At 50.8% G+C, this 18,789-nt stretch overlaps 2 protein-coding genes across 3 annotated transcripts in view; both read right to left on the bottom strand.

Moving 5' to 3' along the window:
• Nucleotides 1-8,146, bottom strand: part of LOC149360536 (uncharacterized) — an 80,765-nt gene extending 72,619 nt beyond the window's left edge. For both annotated transcript variants that reach the window (XM_089569308.1, XM_089569306.1), the window contains exon 1: nucleotides 7,868-8,146. The gene's annotated coding sequence lies outside the window, so the exon portion shown is untranslated. The remainder of the gene's footprint in view (nucleotides 1-7,867) is intronic.
• LOC149360537 (uncharacterized) lies at nucleotides 4,813-5,517 on the bottom strand. Its single transcript, XM_089567865.1, has one exon. It carries the CDS (start codon nucleotides 5,515-5,517, stop codon nucleotides 4,813-4,815), a length of 705 nt encoding a protein of 234 aa, XP_089423991.1.
• Nucleotides 8,147-18,789: the final 10,643 nt, after the last annotated feature.

Below are 18,789 nucleotides of genomic sequence, written 5' to 3' on the forward strand. Positions count from 1 at the left end.
AGACTCTTGCGCCACGTAGTACACTGAATACTTCTTCAGGTGTCGGTAGCGGGTAAGAGGACGCTTTAGTCGCAAGATTGACGGTGCTCCGGTAGTCTCCGCAGAGGCGTATGGTTCCGTTCTTCTTGCGAACTACGACAAGTGGTGTGGCCCATTCTGAATGCTGCGTCGGCTCGATGACACCTTGCTGCTCCAGTTTGTCCAACTCTTTTTCAACTGAATCTCGGAGAGCAAACGGCACCGGCCTGGCCTTCAGAAATTTGGGTTGCGCGTTGTCCAACAACTCCAGTGTGACCGGGGGCCCTTCGTTTCCTGGAATCTCTTCCGAGAATACTCTTTCGTATTTCTCTTGCAGTTGCTCAACCATGTTCTGGCTCGGCGTCTGGTGTATGCCGCATATCATCACGCCTAGTGGAGAAAACCAGTTTCTCCCTAGAAGGCTTGATCCTGTGCCCTTCACAACAAGCAGAGGTAGCGTATGGGTCTGGCCGTTGTAGTTAACCTGCACGTTGGCAGAGCCCAATAGTGGCAGATTCTGTCCTGACCACGTTCGCAGGTGCGTGTCGTCTTGTTGCAGGGCGGGTGCGTCAGATGGCCATGAAGTTCGGAACGTGTCCTCACTGATCAGAGTACAGGCTGCGCCGGAGTCCACCTCGAACTTAATCAGCTGGTGATGTACGCTTACTTCTGTAAAAATCTTCGGTCGCGTGCCGAGATTCATGGTGTTCAGGTCGTACAACACAGATGGTGTTGCTGATGTTGTTCCATGGAGATCAGATAGCGGCGTATTCTCTGAGGCGTTGACGCTGTGATTAGGCTGGGAAGGTGACTTTATCTTGGCAAGTCTCCGTTTCGTAATGCATGCTCTTTCGATATGCCCTCGCTTGTGGCAAAAATTACACGTGGCTGACTGGAATCGACATCCCTGGGGGTTGTGTTGGTCGTCACACCGCCAGCAGCGTTGTGCCTTTTTGACCGATTTTACAACAACAGAAGGCTTGCGCACCTGGTTGCTTGTCTGGTGTACCGGCTCGGTGTTCCGGCGAATCCCTCTCTGCTGGTGACCGGCGCTCTCCGCTCGAACGGCGATGTCGTAAGCTTTGCTGAATGTGAGGTCCTTCTCAGCGAACAGGCGCTGCTGCAGTGACTCGTCACTCAGTCCGCACACAAATCTGTCGCGTAACATCACGTCCAAGGGAAGCATGGTGGTGTTAGCAGAAGAAGCTGCGTCTCCCTCCTGCCCGGTAGCTGTTGTCGACAGCGTTCCAAAATTGCAGTCGGCAGCGAGCTTCTTGAGCGCGGCTACGTAGGCGCTCACAGTTTCTCCTCCCAGTTGATCTCGTCGTTGGAAGCGAGCCCGGCTGTAGACCTCGGATGGCCTTGGGTCGTAGTGCTTTTGCAGCGCTTTTACGATGTCGTCGTAAGACACTGCCGCTGGTGTGCTTGGCTGAATAAGGGCGCAGACAGTATCGTAGGTCTGCTCCCCGCACAGCGTCAGCAGGTTGGCCCTCTTCAAGGCTGGGTCTGTGATGTTGTTAGCTTCAAAGTAGAACTGAAGGCGTCCAACCCACGATGACCACGATGAGCCGTTGAACTCTGGTATCTGATTGGGAAACCCTCGCGTAGCCATGGCTTGTCAATAGCGTTGCGTAGCGCGGGTCGAATCCACTTTCTCGTCGCCACTGTCGTGTCCGGTCGCTGTGTTGAATGCAGCGAAAGACGCACACGGTACTTTTAGACTTCGTTTATTTAAAGCTGATGAGGGTGCGACCAGCGTCGACCGAGGCAGGAGCCGAACTGGCCGCCCGAAGAAAGGAGGGAGTGGAGAAGCGTCCACGGCAGGGAGTGGCTTCCCAGAACAGGAGGAGGGTGCGGGGGCGCACCGTGGGGGGGCATCCGGCGACAGCGTGCGACGAGGGGCAAGCGGTCGTTAGGAGGAGGATGCGAGTGGTCGTTAGGAGGAGGATTGAGTGGTCGTTAGGAGGAGGATGCGAACTGTCGTTAGGAGGAGGACGCGGGGGCGCACACACACAAAAGCAATAAGGGGACACAACACTTACATAGTTTCCTATTCAAAGGCCATGCTCGTCCCTCCGTTTGGAAATAAATTTATGCGTGCATTCATTTATCGTATGAAGCTGGCAGAGATGAATTTTTTTCAACATTATTTCGAATAGCATTGTTTTCAGTGAACTACAAGCAATAATAATCAATATTAAGTCACTTATTCTCTATTAACAATTATTATCGAATCATAGTTATTCTGATTCCGTGGCACGCGTTGGGGATGCGGCCACTCCTCAGATAGATGACAGGTCGCAAACACAAGGAAAATCGAACATTTATCCAGGCATTTACAACTTGTAAAAACGCGGTGCTGCCACAGTCGTGCAGCGCGGTAGAAGGAACGAGAGAGTCACGAGTTACGTAACATGACACCTCCGGAGGGAGGTGTAAAGAGGGAGAAAGCACGCGGGCGAGAGGGAAGGCGCACGGGGAGGAGGAAGAGAAAGAGCGGGGAGGAGAGAAGTCCAGTGTCCGCAGATGAGGCTGGCGCCCGGGCGGGAAATTCAAACTCGACTCGGGACAGCACACTCCCCGTCTGGTTATACATATAACCACTATGTGATGTGTTCAGTCCTCACACGGAATAAGCAGGACTGTCTCAGTCACAGGACGGAGAAACATCTTTATCACTCCCCGTGTCGCCGTCTTGATCTCGACCTTTCGCACCCTGCCGTCCGCACTCGCGATGGCGTTCACAATGAGTCCCATGGGCCACTCGTTGCGATGAATCTGGCTGTCTCTCAGGAGCACGAGGTCACCTGCCTTGAGATTCCGAGTTGTCCCCTGCCACTTCCGACGACTCTGCAGGGTGGTAAGGAACTCGCGTCGCCAACGGCACCAAAAAGCGTCGGCCAGCCGCTGAACCTGCCGCCACTGTCGCCGATACATATTCTTTTCACCGAGGGCTGGTGGCACTGTGTTGCCGCCGACTTTCTGGGTCAGGAGTGTTGAAGGAGTCAGCACTACCCAGCACTCGGGGTCGGTTGAGACAGGAACGAGGGGTCGGGAATTTATGATCCCCGAGACTTCCGCCAAGAAGGTTACCAAGACTTCGTGAGTAAGGCGACGAGAGGTACTCTGAAGAAGCATGGAGTCCAAAATTCGCCGTGTGACTCCTATCATTCTTCCCCACACTCCTCCCGTGTGAGAAGCATGAGGGGGGTTGAATACCCAAGTGCATCCTTGGTCTGAAAGGAATGTTCCTAGCTTCTCGTGGTCTGGGCCACTGGTGTCCAGTTTTAGTTCTGAGCACGCTCCAACAAAGTTCGTACCGCAATCGGACCTCAGCTGCTTTGCCGGGCCCCTTACGGCGAAGAATCTCCGGAGAGCATTAATAAAACTTGAGGTGGCCATGCTCTCGATCACTTCGATGTGAACAGCGCGGATACTCATGCAAGTGAAGAGCACGGCCCACCTTTCGCTGTTGGCCTCACCGCCTCTGGTCCGACGAGAAGCGACTTGCCACGGGCCAAATACATCTAATCCGACATAAGTGAAAGGCGGCTCGGTGCTTAGCCTTTCTGCAGGCAGGTCTGCCATCTTCTGCTGCAGCTGCCTTCCTCTGAGCTTGCAGCACGTAACACAGCTGTGTATGTATGAGGCGATGCTACGCTTAGCTCCGACGATCCAGAACCCAGCTGCCCTGACTGCTCCCTCAGTGAAATGGCGGCCTTGATGTTTTACCAGCTCGTGGTAATGCCGCACAATCAGGGTGGTGACGTGGTGCCGTCCTGGCATGATGATGGGCTCCCGCTCTTGCTGGTCGAAATGGTTTGCTCTGTCTAGTCGGCCACCAATTCTCAAAAGACCGTCGGAATCAACCCATGGGTCCAGCCTCCACAGAGCGCTTGACTTCGGAAGTCGCTTTCCTCGTTGCAAGCTTTTCAACTCTTCTGAAAACGCTTCTTTCTGGACAGACAGAATAATGACTGCCTTCGCTCGGGCTAGGTGTTCTGTAGAAGGTACTAGTTGTCGAGATGAGCTGTTATGCGGGCAGTCTGACACGTTGCGAGAGGTGCCCCGAAATTTGCTCACCAGCCGCACGAGCATTGCAACTGCGCGAGTCAGCTTAATCCAACTCGAGAAGCGCTCGAACCGCCTGCTGCCGAGTTCTTGCACGTCTACACTGGTTGCGAGAACATTTGCCTGGGGCCGCACCTCTGTGTCGGAATCAGCATCGACCAAGTCCAACTTGCCCTTCAATACCCGCGAGCAGTGTTCTTGATTTTACAAAAACTCCGCGCCTGTCAGCCAGGCCGATCCTGCCATTTGGGCTGCTGGCACAGACCTTGTTCCGTGGTCCGCAGGGTTCACGTCTGAAGGAACGTAGTGCCATTGCTCTGGCCGTGTAGAGCTCCTGATGCGTTCGACCCTGTTACTGACATACACATAAAACATCCGAGTCTCATTATGTATGTAACCTAGGACCATCTTGCTGTCAGTGTAGAAATTTACAGCATCAAGCTCCATATCTATTTCACGACTGACGAGCTCTGCTAGCTCCACTGCCAACACCGTAGGGCAGTAAGAGGCTATTTTGTGGAGCATGAGGTTTGATGCGGCCAACATCTGTTGTGTGCGGCGTATCAGGCTGATGGCTTCCTTGTCTGTAGAGAGAGACTTCAACCCATCGTCCACATAGAAATCCCTCTCGATGAACTGCCTGACGTCACTGCCAAATTTTTCCTCTCGTTCTCGTGCTGTTCTCCGCAGCCCATAGGTTGCAACTGCTGGCGAAGCACTATTTCAAAACACATGTACCTTCATTCGGTACTCCACCACGTCACTGGAGATGTTGTTGTTGCGGAACCACTGAAATCTCAGATAATTTCGGTGGTCGTCTCGCACCAGGAAGCAGTAGAACATGTGCTTAATGTCCACAGTTATGGCCACGGGTTCCTTCCGGAATCGGAAGAGCACTCCGAGCAGGCTGTTGATCAAGTCTGGACCGGTAAGCAGCACACTGTTTAAAGACACGCCTTTGAACTGTGCACTGGAGTCGAACACAACTCGTGTTTCGCCGGGTTTTCGTGGGTGGCAAACACCAAAGATGGGGAGGTACCAACACTCTTCTCCTTCTTGAACTGGTGGAACTTCCTCGGCATGGCCGTTTTTGAACATCTTGTCCATGAAGGCCGTGAACTGTTCCATCAGTTCTGGTTTTCTCTTCAAGGTCCGTTGGACAGCAGTGAGGCGTGACTCGGCCAAGCACTTGTTATTCGGAAGCCATGGCCTTGGAGAACGAAAGGGGAGAGGCGCTATCCAACTGTTGGATTCGTCCTTTGAGAACTCGTCGTCCATCAGCTTCAAGAACTTCCTGTCCTCGACAGAAAGGGAAGGTCTGTTGTCATCCTCCGTTGTCTGGAACAGCGTTTCAGCGATCTCATCGTCATAGCTGTGTTTCCTAGCAGCGTGCTGAGCTGATTGGAAGCACTGTGTCGACCCCTGCATGGCAGTGAGCTTCTCCTTGACCAAGAAATGATTCTCACATGGCTCGAAAAGGGAGGGACGTCCATTTTCGAGGACGTTTGTTTTGAGGTTGCTGACACAGTCCGGTGTGCGACTTCGACTTATGCAGACATTTCCTACGATGACCCATCCCAGATCCAGTTTCTGAGCAAATGGCGCATCAGCCGGTCCGTTGCGCTGTTGTCGAACCTTGTGTATTTTGAGGATGTCTCTCCCGAGGAGAAGTAGAATCTTGGTCTCAGGGTCCAAACAAGGAATGAATTTAGCAACAGCTCTGAGATGAGGGTGATGCAATGCCACTTCCGGTGTTGGGATCTCGGTCCTGTTGTAGGCATTTCGTTGCATTCGATAAGCGTTGGCAACGGAAGCTTCACGGAGCCATTTATGTCTTCTATGAGAAAGCCAGACGCTCTTCTTCCTATTGCCTCCTTAGTTCCAGCACGTGTCTTTAGTGTGTAGGGGGAACTGTGACCATTGAGTCCGAAAATGTCGAAGAACTCTGTTCTTGCAAGGGACCTGTTACTCTGGTCGTCTAAGATGGCATACATTTTTGCAGTCTTGTGAGGCTGAGTCGGATGACTTACTTTCACCAAGCAGATCTTGGAGCAGGATTTGACACCGTTGCTTTGAGCGCAGACCTCTGTACACTTGGATGACACCTCCAGTGCAAAATCCTTGTCTAGAATTGCATCTTCAGCATCGTTCTGAGCTACAGGAGGCCTGTGGTTGACATTTCCAGCATGAAGCGCCGCGGAATGCCGATCGCAACCACAATCGTCACATTTGAGAACTGTTTTGCAGTCTCTTGCAAAGTGGTCTGTCGAAGCGCAGCACCTGTAGCATATCCCAAAATTTTTCAGCAAACATTTTCGTTCATCCAGCGGCTTTTCCCTGAATGCGCGACACTTCCAGAGGGGGTGAGGCTTCCTCTGCAGAGGACAATACTTGGTTGCATCATGCCACTTTTTTTATGCGTTTGAGGGCGGATGGTCAGTACTTGCTTCTACGTCCGTCATTTGCACTGAGATGGGTGCTCTTCTCGGGCTTCCATCCGTTGCCCATCTGCCTACGCTTGTGAGCCTTGAAGGGGTGCTGCTTGCGGAGCTGAGCTTGAAGCTAGGATCGTTTCTCGTTTTCGCTTGCTCCCTGATAAAGCTGGCAAAGAACGAGAAAGGGGGAAAGGCGACCTGATGATTCTGTTTGTACTTGGAGCCTTTCGCGATCCACATGTCTTGCAAGCGCTGGGGCAGCTTTTCTACAATGGGGTTTACCCCTCTTGCGGTGTCGAGATAGGAGAGCCCAGTCAGGTGAGGGTCACATTTTGCTGCCTCAACTTCAAGAAGGAGGTCTCCCAGCTCTCTCAATTTATGGGTGTCTTTGTCGGTCAGTCTGGGGAAGTTCGAAATTCTTCGAAAGATGGCCTCTTCTATAATTTCTGGGCGACCATAGCATTCCTCAAGTCTTTCCCAAACTACCTTTAACCCGGCCTCTGGTCTGTCAACGTGCACGGAACGCAGCCTCTTCGCGTAGGTTGACGATTCGGTCCCAAGCCATTTCACGAGAAGGTCAAGTTCCTCGCTTGCCGTGACTTCGAGAGTCCGAGTCATTCCCTTGAACGTAGATTTCCACGACCGGTAGTTTTCAGGGCAGTCGTCGAACTTCGTAAGCGAGGTACTCACAAGGTCGCGCCGAATCAGATACTTTGCCATGGCGGTCAGTTCAGGGGCGTTAGCTTCATCTCCATGCTGACTAGCAATGTTCTGCGTGATGCCTTGGTTGTGCATGGAGCGCGGTCTTCAGGTGCTTCATTGGCGTTCTGACAGACGTAGTAATGCTCCCCGCCGTCATGCTGCTGCGATTGCTGGCGCGGGCCGATGCGCACGTGAGCCTGGTCAAGCACGTAGTCAAAAGTACGCTGAGCGCGGTCTTCGGATGCCTCGGAGACAGTCCGACAGATGTGATGCTCCCCGCCGTGCTGATCTACGGCAGCCTCCAGGACCTCCGCTTGCGCTTCCGCGGCGGCCGCTTCTCTTTCCAACTGCATGACTCGTAACTCTGTGTCTAGCTCGGCTTTCTTGCGTTCGATTGCCGCAGCCGCACTTTTCTCTTGTTCTTCCAGTCTGGCCTTTTCTAGTTTCACCGCGGCCTCTTTCCTCTTGAGAGAAGCCTGTACTCGCGCCGCGGCGGTCTCCGCTCTTGCTCTGGCGGCCAGCATGCTTGGCGTTGTCGAGACGGCCGAACGCTCCGAACGAGCTGAGCGCGACGAATGCCGTGACTGCACATAGCTTGTTGTGTTCTCAGAGCATGCAAAATGAGACTGGTCCGGACTCACTTGAGCAGCGGGCGACTTGCGGTCCTGTGACGCCATGTCGTCAGTGGCTGCGATGCGAAAACGGAACTTCTGAAGAGCGGAGCCAGCCAGCGGAGCCTAGGTGCTTTCGAAGATTGCGCGAGACACCGACTCGACGTTCACCGCGTTTTTACTATTCTGATTCCGTGGCACGCGTTGGGGATGCGGCCACTCCTCAGATAGATGACAGGTCGCAAACACAAGGAAAATCGAACATTTATCCAGGCATTTACAACTTGTAAAAACGCGGTGCTGCCACAGTCGTGCAGCGCGGTAGAAGGAGCGAGAGAGTCACGAGTTACGTAACATAACACCTCCGGAGGGAGGTGTAAAGAGGGAGAAAGCACGCGGGCGAGAGGGAAGGCGCACGGGGAGAAGGAAGAGAAAGAGTGGGGAGGAGAGAAGTCCAGTGTTCGCAGATGAAGTTGGCGCCCGGGCGGGAAATTCAAACTGGACTCGGGACAGCACTGGCTAGCGTTCTATGGCTTTCTTATTGCTTGCCCGGCAGTAAAAGACGCTGTTATTGTCGATGAATCTATATTCAAAGTTGGAGTATTTTTTCCCAGTAGTCTAACTCGAACCTGGGGAATTCTGTTGACGTCATCATCGAAAACGCGTGGACTCCGCAATTCCTGACTGGGTAGGCGAGCTGTGCGGTTCAGTACTAGCCAGAATGAAAGCTCCCACCAGCCGGGCGTGGTAGACATTTTTATTACTCGTTGTTCCAGCCGCACCTGCTTTCCAATGAATCCCGTTGCCGATCCCAACAACGAAGTTCTTGCGAAGAACTTCGAACTGCACTTCAGTGACCTCAGCCCGACAAAGCGGAATTTGCTTTTGTGAGTTGAAGAGGCAACGAATCTGCAGGAAGGGAAGTTACACGTTCGACAGAAAATGACAGTCACTACGAAGCTGTCATCGCCTAGCTGTTATTCCTAACCAGGAATTCGTGACAGCGCCCAGCTATCGTCGCTAAGCCTAACGGTCTGTCAAGCCTAACGGTCTGTCTTTGTTACTCCTCGGATGATGTCAACGCAATAATTTTGAATGTTCAAAGCCACACCCCATGTGGTGGAAGCCATGGGAAATACAAGAGCTTCTCCCTTATTCTTGGTAATGCATGGGTAGAGACCGTACGGGCATCATAAATTCACATATCGAGTGATCTGTTTGCAAACGGGCCCCTGCAGCATAAGCTAGCCACTGGTATTTTCCCCATCCTTACCGGAGGAGTGATCGCAAGGCGCACGAAAGCAGCCTTAAAACCTGGCTGCAGCTTTCGCTTTCCGATACGAGGTGTTGTTTTGATCAGCACCACTGATGAGAAATCCTCCTAAGCATTTGCTGGCTTGGCGCTCCCCCTCCCCTTAATAGTGATCAGATTAGCACACTCATAGAGGCCTCAGCTTATACTGAAATTATTGCGGCAGAAAACCGTGCCTAGCTTCCAAAGAGTTCCACATGACTTGCTCAAGGGTGCCTTCTGCATGTTGTCTTCCGGATGTATATGTATACTGCATCCACGGCAATACCCTGACTTGCGCTTTTCGTAGCGGCAGAAGTCAGCGGCAGAGAGGGAGAACCCGCCTTATCTCTTCTTTTGCTTTATTGCAATTTCAGCGCCTTTCTCGGCCACTTCTTTACTTCTGTAGTCGAAGTCTGCATGCACAAAGTTAGAAATTTACCTTTCACCCTGCTGTGGCAACGAGCCGAGCCTTTCGTCGAGCTTGGTTGGCCGGAGGGGGCCCATTAGATTGGTTTGGTTTAGTTTATGGGGTTTAACGTCCCAAAGCAACTCAGGCTATGAGAGCTCCGGAAATTTCGACCACCTGGGGTTCTTTAAAGTGCACTGACATTGCACAGTACACGGGCCCCTAAAATTTCTCCTCCACAGAAATTCAACCGCCGCGGCCGGGATCGCATCCGCGTCTTTCGGGTCAGTAGCCGAGCACCATAACCACTGAGCCACCGCGGCGGCCCCATTAGATTGATAAGTTATGTAGCCGGCCTGGAGCACGTTCATGCTTTGAGGCCCGGGTTCGGGCTGGGCTTCGGCCTAAAAATGAGGCCCGCAGCATGAACTGCTGCTCCTTTGGAGAGCCGGAGCGGACGTCAACTGCAAATGCTGAGAGGAAGAATCATGGCGTCAACTACTCAGCTACCTCTGTACGTAGAATAAAGGGCTAATTGGAAAAGAACGCATTCATTCAACGTGTCATTAATTCGCTAAGCTCATTTAGGCGCGCATTGGTCACATTGAAGCGTACGTATATCGCAGCATGCCTGGAAAGCATGTGCAAAAAGTCATGCGAGGGTGATTTCTGCAGGACGTTTGGGGCGCGCTCAAGCGCAGAACGCGTCGACATAAACTGGAATGCCTCCTTTCCTGCAAACGCAGTTCGCGATAAATATTCGTATAAAGGCGTCGTAGGAGGTAGAGAGGTAAAACAACCGCCATAGCGAAATACAAATTATATTAACGGCATATACCCAGGCTTCATCTGGCGTGCCCAAGGATAACCTTTCACGGAACAAACAGGAGGGTAAATGTCTTCCTATGTAGTGGAGCTAAAACGCATAGAATCAAGCAAATATCGAAGCAGAAAACTGACGAAAGGTTACGGTAGTGGCTTAACATGACTTATCCCAGGAAAAGCTGTACACATCGGGGACGTCGTCATGCTGTGCGCGTCAACTTTAACATTCACCACCGGACCGCAGTTGCCTTCTCACCACCACCGTTAACTAGTCAACGCAACTGCGTAAACGGCAGTCTGGGAGGGGTGAAGCGCTCACTAATGCTGTTCAAGGACGGCAGATACCCAACTTTCTTTTTAACGAACGTTTATTTGGAGAAATTCAACATCATTTATCATTTCATCTATTTAAGCCCGTTACAATCTGTGGTATAGATCGGGACACTTTACTTCTCATTCCTGTTCGTCTGCCCCCAATATAACATTTGTCTGTTTCTTCAGATACTGTAAGTGGGCGGTTCAGGTTCATACATTTACCTGTGTATCAATGGACACGTGTAGATGCTGATAATTGATCATTGTGTGTGTGTGTGTGTATATATATATATATATATATATATATATATATATATATATATATATATATATATATATATATATATATATTCTGTATTTTTTCTTGCTACGTTCTGGCTGTGCTAATGTACCGGCGTGTAAACAAAGATTGTGTTGCGTTTTCTGCAGTAAACTACGTTGACAGTAGGCACTCTTTCTATCCACCGTGTATTGCGAAGAACCAATCAGGCATACGATAGTATGGACGCCGGGACACGCGGGAGTACCAGGGAACCAAGAGGCGGACAGGATAGCTCGAGGGTACACTTATTACCGAGCATCCAACGTAGGCGACCTCGAGGGGAACGAACCTGTACCCCAAGATTATTCGGCGATACTAAATTATTACAAGGGCTGCAGAAAGCGGCATCCACCACCGGACAACTCCCTTAGCAGAGAGGACTCCGTCGCGTGGAGGTAGCTACAGACGGGCTCCTACCCGAGCCTACACGTACTCAACAAAATGTATCCAACACAATACAATGACAAATGCCCTTGGTGCCAAAAACCCCCCACGCTGTACCACATAACGTGGGCATGCCAGAGGATAAGCGTGGTACCAGTGAGAACAAACCCGAGTGCGGAGCAATGGGAGGGAGTGCTCTCCAGCGATCGTCGGGTCAACCAAGAAGGTCTGATTCGGCGAGCAAAACTGGCAGCAGCATCCAGCTGAGCCCTGGACTAAGGGCAACCGACCTTTGAGCACGATGGACGAAGCCATCTCAATACCGCCGAATACAACCGAATCTAGAGCTAATAAAGTTTTCACTCACTCACTCCCGTGTCCGTGTTCTTTGCGTCGTTCACATTTAAAGAAGTGCACTCATTTGGCATGATACCTTTGCGCCCCACATCCCAGCATGTACCTGAGTTGGAACGTTGTCAAGTGCACGGCTGGAAATTTCCGACATAAAGATTCGTAGTGACGCAGCTTTGACTGCGACGAGTCCTGTTGGAACCACAGCCTGTCCCAAACAGAACACGAGTACTCCGCGTGCTTTGGTTTGGTTTATGGGGTTTAACGTCCCAAAGCGACTAAGGCTATGAGAGACTCCGTAGTGAAGGGCTCCGGAAATGCCGAACACCTGGGGTTCTTTAACGTGCACCGCGTGGTGAATCAGAGGTTGTGGTGGACGGCTGCTGACTTGAAAGGCGCAGGTTCGATCTCGGCCGCGGCGGTCGCATTTCAACGGAGGCTAAATGCTAGAGGCCCGTGTACTGGGCGATGTAAGCGCATGTTAAGGCCGATTCACACGACGGTCCGTTCGCCCGCGGCCCGCGCATCACGTGTTCATGCGTAAGCACATTGAGAGGCACGCTGACCAGGCCGCAGGCCGACAGCGCGCCTCTCAATGTGCAGACGCATGAACACGTAGTGCGCGGGCCGCGGGCGAACGGACCGTCGTGTGAATCGGTCTTTAACGACCTCCGGGTGGACTAAATTATCCGGAACCCTCCAATACGGCGCCTCTCGTAGCTTGAGTCGCTTTGGGGCGTTGAACCCCATAAACGAAACCTAGCCAGAACATGAGCAGCCAAGGGCATTTCTACCCATCTCACGTTCGGACTCGGGGTTGCACTGTTGTCCCACGTGGTACCGCAGCTTCTTCGGCGGTGGAGGCGTCGGTGCTGTAGCGGCTGCGGCCGCCACAACTGCATTCACTGTTGCTGACGCTTCCCTTGGTAGTCTGCGCCTACACCGTTGCGCGGACTTCCGGGAGCTCGTCTCGGTTGTGTACGAGGCACTTGCGTTTAGCGAACACTGGTAGGACGCTCTTTCATCGGGTACTGCGCCGTCGTCGGACCGGCCACGTAATTACACCGTTATCAGATGACCATCCCTGCACGCACCTCGCGCTACATTCATTTTGTCTTCGGATGTGGCGCACACTCACGTGATCACGTGATCTCTTTCTGCTCGCACCCCGAGCCTCGCGCTACGTGCAAGCTACGCACCAGCTGTGTGATCGCTGGCGACTGAAGCTCCAGCCTGGAAGGGCTCACTATAACAGCTCTTGCTGTAAAAAAAGGTAGCTGGCGATGAAGAAAGGAACCATAACTTCAGTTTCACGAGCGCCCGGGCACGGACATCGTGCCACAAAAGAAATGTTAAAGAGCAGCACTTCCAGTGAAGTCTAGACAGCGCAGAAACATTGCAGTAGCACAAGTTAGAGGAAATTTCTCTATGAAAAAAAAACACCTGTGGAAATGCGGAGCCCGTTGCGGTGTAGTTATCCATGAAAGGTAGCAAGAGCAGGATTTCTGAACTTGTTGTTTCATGAAAAACTCTGCATCTCGGCAACAACTCATATCACACCATCATTATCTCGCAAAACACGACAGACACACAACTGTAGCTTGACTTCTCACTTCGCAAAAACAAGCTTAAACCGATGCTCATTTTTTCCAGAAACAATTCGGGAACGCAACTTGCTGCCTGAAGACGTTTTTCCGCGTGTAAAGTTCAAAAAGCCCGTGAGCAATATTTTTAACCGCAGATAGAAATCTCTTGATCAGAATTTTTTATATTTTTACAGGCGCCGAAGACGTGTCCAAAATGTTTTCTCCTTACAAGTTCTCATGCATGAATATGTCACAGTTTTCTATGTTGATTTGCGTCCGGGTATTCGCAAACTCTGATGCACCCCGCGGACAAGGAGAAAATGGCGTTTATTACGCCAAATGGCATATTTAATTTCCAAGTGATGCCCTTTGGCCTCTATAATGCCTCTGTCGCATTCAAAAAATGTATGGATACGATACTTCATGGCCTAAAGTTGGAAATCTTCATGTGTTACTTAGACGATGTTGTTATCTTTGGCCGATCGACCTCCAGTGAGCATAAGGCACATGTGAGCTGATGTTTTGGACTGCCTGAACAAAACTGTCTTTGTGCTCAGCTACAAAAAGTACCGCTTTGGGGAACGTCACGTGCTGGTACCCGGTCATCTCGTCAACCACGAAGGCGCCTGGGCGGATCCACAGAAGACTGCGGAAGTTGCTTCGTTCCAACGCACCCTAGATTTTCTTGTGCCGAAGTTGTCCCGTTTGAAAGGACCTCAGACCGTGTTTTGTATTTTCAATATCTGAAGTTCCTGCTTACGTCACACCCCATTCTCCTGAACTTTAACCCTTCTGTTCCCATGGAAGTACACACAAACGCGAGTGATGTTGGCGTAGGTGCTGGGCTTGTTCAACGTTATGACGATGGAGTGCATGTAATTGCTTACGCAAGCCGTTCCCTAAGTAAGCCTAAGCATAACTATGCCTTCACGGAGAAAGAATACCTTACTGTGGTCTTCGCCGTGCAGTGGTTTTGGTGTTGCCTGTTTGGACGCCATTTCAGGGTAGTCGCAGACTTTCATGACCTCGGCTGGCTCGTCAGCTGGCGTTATTCGAAGCAAGAACACCTGTCGAAGCAAGAACCATGTATGTATATATATATATATATATATATATATATATGAAAAAGACCAGTCCCTATATATATATATATATATATATATATATATATATATATATATATATATATATATATACATGATCATACAGTTCATGGACGCGTCTTCTTATAGCAGTGAACATGGCACACAGAGGACTTGAAAAAGAAAAAAAGATGAAATATGAAAGAAATGAGAAAAAATCAAAGGGGAAAGAGGAACACAGCCGAGACAGACACAAAACCCGAACGCCAAGATGCGCCAGCAAAGGCGCCGCCTGAAAGAGGTGAAAGAGGGAGGCGGGCACGCGACTAATTCGGCAGAGGAGAAAAAAAAGCGTGGGGGTGATTAACAAAAGGAGGGAAGTGCCTGCAAATTGTGTGCGTCTGTATCGCCTCTAGCCGCGTCTGTGTGGCCCCGTGCTACCTCAGAAGGCAGCACGAGGACGCACAGGTTACGGCTGCACGAATTGTCTCCACACGGTGCCACGTGGACCCCCAAAACCAGATGAGGTTCGCATATGAGGACCACATGGAAAGGCTCCCCCTTTACAGGAGTGAAAAAAAAGAATAAATAAAGACAGAAAATGGCACTGCGATGGCCGAAAGAAACAAAAAAATAAACACACACGCACACGCAGAGGTGACATGATTACACAGAATACACACAAAATTGTCTAACTGTTATAGCATTTTAAGCATGTGTTGTTGATGTGACTGAGAGAAGGATGAAAAGGAAATTGCACGGGCCTGCCTACTGGCTCGAGCCAAGCCACCACCGCTGCCACGTGCAGATAGAGAAGAGTTAAAAGATCAGAGGAAAGAGAAAAAGGAAAGAGAAGACGCGCGTCGCAGCAACAACTGTGTCCGCAGGAGCGGACGCTTCTGAAAAAACAGATAAGCGGCCGAAGCCGCGCTCGCCGAAGCGAGGACAGATACCACCCTGTTCTAAGCATGAAATGCTTTTATCTCCCGTTGTCGGCAGTGTGGTGACGTCATGCCGAGACCGAGAGCCAACATCCGGGAGCTGTAACGAGAGCATCCGGGCACCGTACGAGATTTAACGAGACTCTCTAAGCCCTCCTACAGGACCGGCATACAAGCGCCGGTAGCTTCGCGCCGAACGGGTGGTGGCGTTACTCCCTTCCTGTACGGTGCTGTTCGGGTGTCCACCAAGATGACAGAGAATTACTGCGTAATTTTCATTCCTCAAAAAGCGTCGCGTTCAAAGGGCAAAGCGATCGCGCCGAACGGGTGGTGGCGTTCCGTGGACTGCCTGGCAGCGCTACAACACGCTGTAGCGTTCCACTCCTAAAGCCGAAGCTCCAGTGTCATTAATTGGGAGTTAATTAGTATTTAGTCATTAATAAGTAATTATTCAATAATTGTGTGACGTAATCCAGTGGTGACGTCACCAGTGTCACATAGGCAAAGTGGTGCGGAAAACGGTTTCGCCTCTACACACTTTACACAGTTTCGAACGCGCTGCATATACATTCTTGTCAGGCCTGCGTCTCGTCGTGTCCGCGTACGCTTCTGCATCGTCCTGTATTTCATGCTTGCCCTGCTCCCGGTTACGGGAGAGGCAGTGAGTGAGTGAGTGAGTGAGTGAGTGAGTGAGTGAGTGAGTGAGTGAGTGAGTGAGTGAGTGAGTGAGTGAGTGAGTGAGTGAGTGAGTGAGTGTTAATGAGTGAGTGAGTGAGTGAGTGAGTGTGAATGAATGAGTGAGTGAGTGAGTGAGTGAGTGTGAATGAGTGAGTGAGTGAGTGAGTGAGTGAGTGAGTGAGTGAGTGAGTGAGTGAGTGAGTGAGTGAGTGAGTGAGTGAGTGAGTGAGTGAGAAACATTTATTGTCCAACCTCACCCAGACCTCCCCTGTCCCATACCCTCAGTTGAGGGAGGAGGATCAAGAGAGATCCGGCCGCATGGGGTAGTCGCGTCAGATGCTGGCCGGGATCTCTTGTATCCCGGCGGCCTCTTCAGCCAGTCGGACGGCAGTGAGCTGGCACTCAGGGTCCGAGCTCCGGAGCAAGGTCTCCCAGGCGTCTCTACTATTAATGTTCTTTGCCCTGCCTGGGGATTGGCTACACTCCCATATTATGTGGTCGAGGGACCCTCTCGCTCCGCACTTCTTGCATTTATCGTCTTCTATTTCAGGAATTATATGTTTGCATAGAAGTGGGTGTGGGTAAACATCTGTTTGTAGACGCCTCCACGCCACCGCCTGTTGATTGTTGAGTGTTATGCTAGGCGGGGGAAAGTACCTGCGATGTTGTCTATAATATTCTGTAACTTCCTGACAGGAAATTAGTCGCCCTTCTCTCCCGTGATCTGCGAGCGGTGGACCGTCGTGTGCAGCTCGGTGGTAGAGATCTCGAGCCACCTCGTGGGCCGCCTCGTTGCCACGGACAGATTCGTGCGCGGGGGTCCAGATTATATTGATTGTTCTATTCAATGTCGCTTGTCTTAAAATTTTGGCAGCGAGGGGAGAGACTCTCCCTCTACTAAAATTTTGGACTGCAGCTTTGCTGTCGCTTATGACGTATTTAGGTTTGGAACCGACGCAAGCTAGTGCTATTGCGACCTCCTCCGCCGTCTCAGTGTTTGTCCCTAGGACGGTTGCGGCCGTAATGAGGCTACCCGCTCCGTTCACTACCGCGACGGTCGTGTACTGACTATGTATATCACCCGCTGCGTCTACGTAGGCGACCTCCTCCTCAGGCTTGTCACCGTAGATACGGTCTATCAGCTGTGCCCGTTTTTGTCTTCTTTCCTTGTTTATTTCTGGGTGCATGTTCTTGGGTAAGGGGGGAATCCTGAGATTGTTCCTAATCTCCATGTCGATATCCTCCCTCTGTCTAGCTCCTCTATCTGTTTTGAGTCCGACTTTGGCTAGTGTGGCTCTTCCGACATGTGTTATGCTGAGTCTCTCTAGCTGTGATGTATGGACTGCTTCTGCGAGCTCTGTAAGCGTGTTATGTATGCCCAGTGATAGGAGTTTTTCCGAGGATGTGCACATGGGCAGGCCTAGAGCTTTCTTGACGCACTTCCTTATGAGAGCGTCGATCTTGTTCCTCCCTGCTGCTTTGAGATTTAGGTACGGCGTAGCGTAGCTGACTCTACTTATGAAAGCTTGTATGAGCCTAAGTAGGTTTTTTTCTTTAAGACCGCCTCTTTTGCTCGAGACAAGTTTGATGAGATTGAAGGTCTGAATCACGTGGCTCTCAAGCTTTTTGATGGTTGTCATGTTTTTTGCATTTGATTGCATATAAAGGCCTAGGATTCTGATTGTGTCCACATTGGGTACCTCCTTTCCTCCTACAGAAATCTGAATTTCCGAGGGTGGTTTGTTCCTCAGAGCCTTATCGTTATATATGAATATTTCAGATTTTTCGGGCGAACATTCTAAGCCCCTTTCTTCTGCATACATCGAAATTATATTGGCAGCTGCCTGTAGGGTTTGGATAATCTCTGCATCACTTCCTCGGTTGATCCATAGATTAATGTCGTCCGCATACAGGCTATATTCTAAGTTTGGGGTGCCAATTTTCTCAAGTTCGCCCGGGAGTTCTCTCATGGCCATGTTAAAGAGAATGGGTGATAGCACCGACCCTTGAGGGGTTCCCTTGCTTCCCAGCTTTATTTCCCCGGATTTAATCTCCTGGAAGCTTATGCTCGCAGTTCTATCTGTGAGGAAGTCTCTTATGTAGCGGTAGGCTTTGTGACCTACTCCGGCGTGGCTGAGTCCTTTCAATATTGCCCCATGTTTGACGTTATCAAATGCCTTTTTGAGATCTAGACCTAGGATAACCTTGGCATCCTTGGTTCAGGAGTCAATGATATCATGTTTTAGTCGCAGCATGACATCTTGTGTGCTGAGATGTTGTGGTCGGAATCCATACATCTCATCTGGCCACTTCCTATTCTTTTCCATGTAATTCGATATTCTGGTCTGGACGACATGCTCCATTAGTTTTCCTACGCACGATGTGAGGGATATAGGTCGGAGGTTCCCTATCTGCGGCTGCTTCCCGGGCTTAGGTATTAGGACCACGGTGGCCGTTTTCCATTGCGGGGGAATCTCGCCCTTCTCCCAGCACTCCTGCATGTAACCTGTGAGGGCCTTTATGGAGTTGTCGTCGAGGTTCCTTAACATTGTGTTCGTAATCCCGTCTGGACCAGGAGCCGATCTGGTTTTGAGTCTGACTATTTCATCCCTTACCTCGGCATTGGAACCACCTTCCCGGATCGACAGCCTGCATTCAAGACATCCTGCGCTTCCGTAACAATTTAGCTAACATTGTATACTAAGGCTCACAACAAATGTACTTATCATTCTCCATTTCCTTTGTTTACTTTAGTTTCCTTTGTTTGT

The sequence above is a fragment of the Amblyomma mixtum genome, chromosome 2 (assembly GCF_055824585.1).
Source record: "Amblyomma mixtum isolate Tamu chromosome 2, ASM5582458v1, whole genome shotgun sequence".
In the NCBI taxonomy this organism is placed as follows: Eukaryota; Metazoa; Arthropoda; class Arachnida; order Ixodida; family Ixodidae; genus Amblyomma; species Amblyomma mixtum.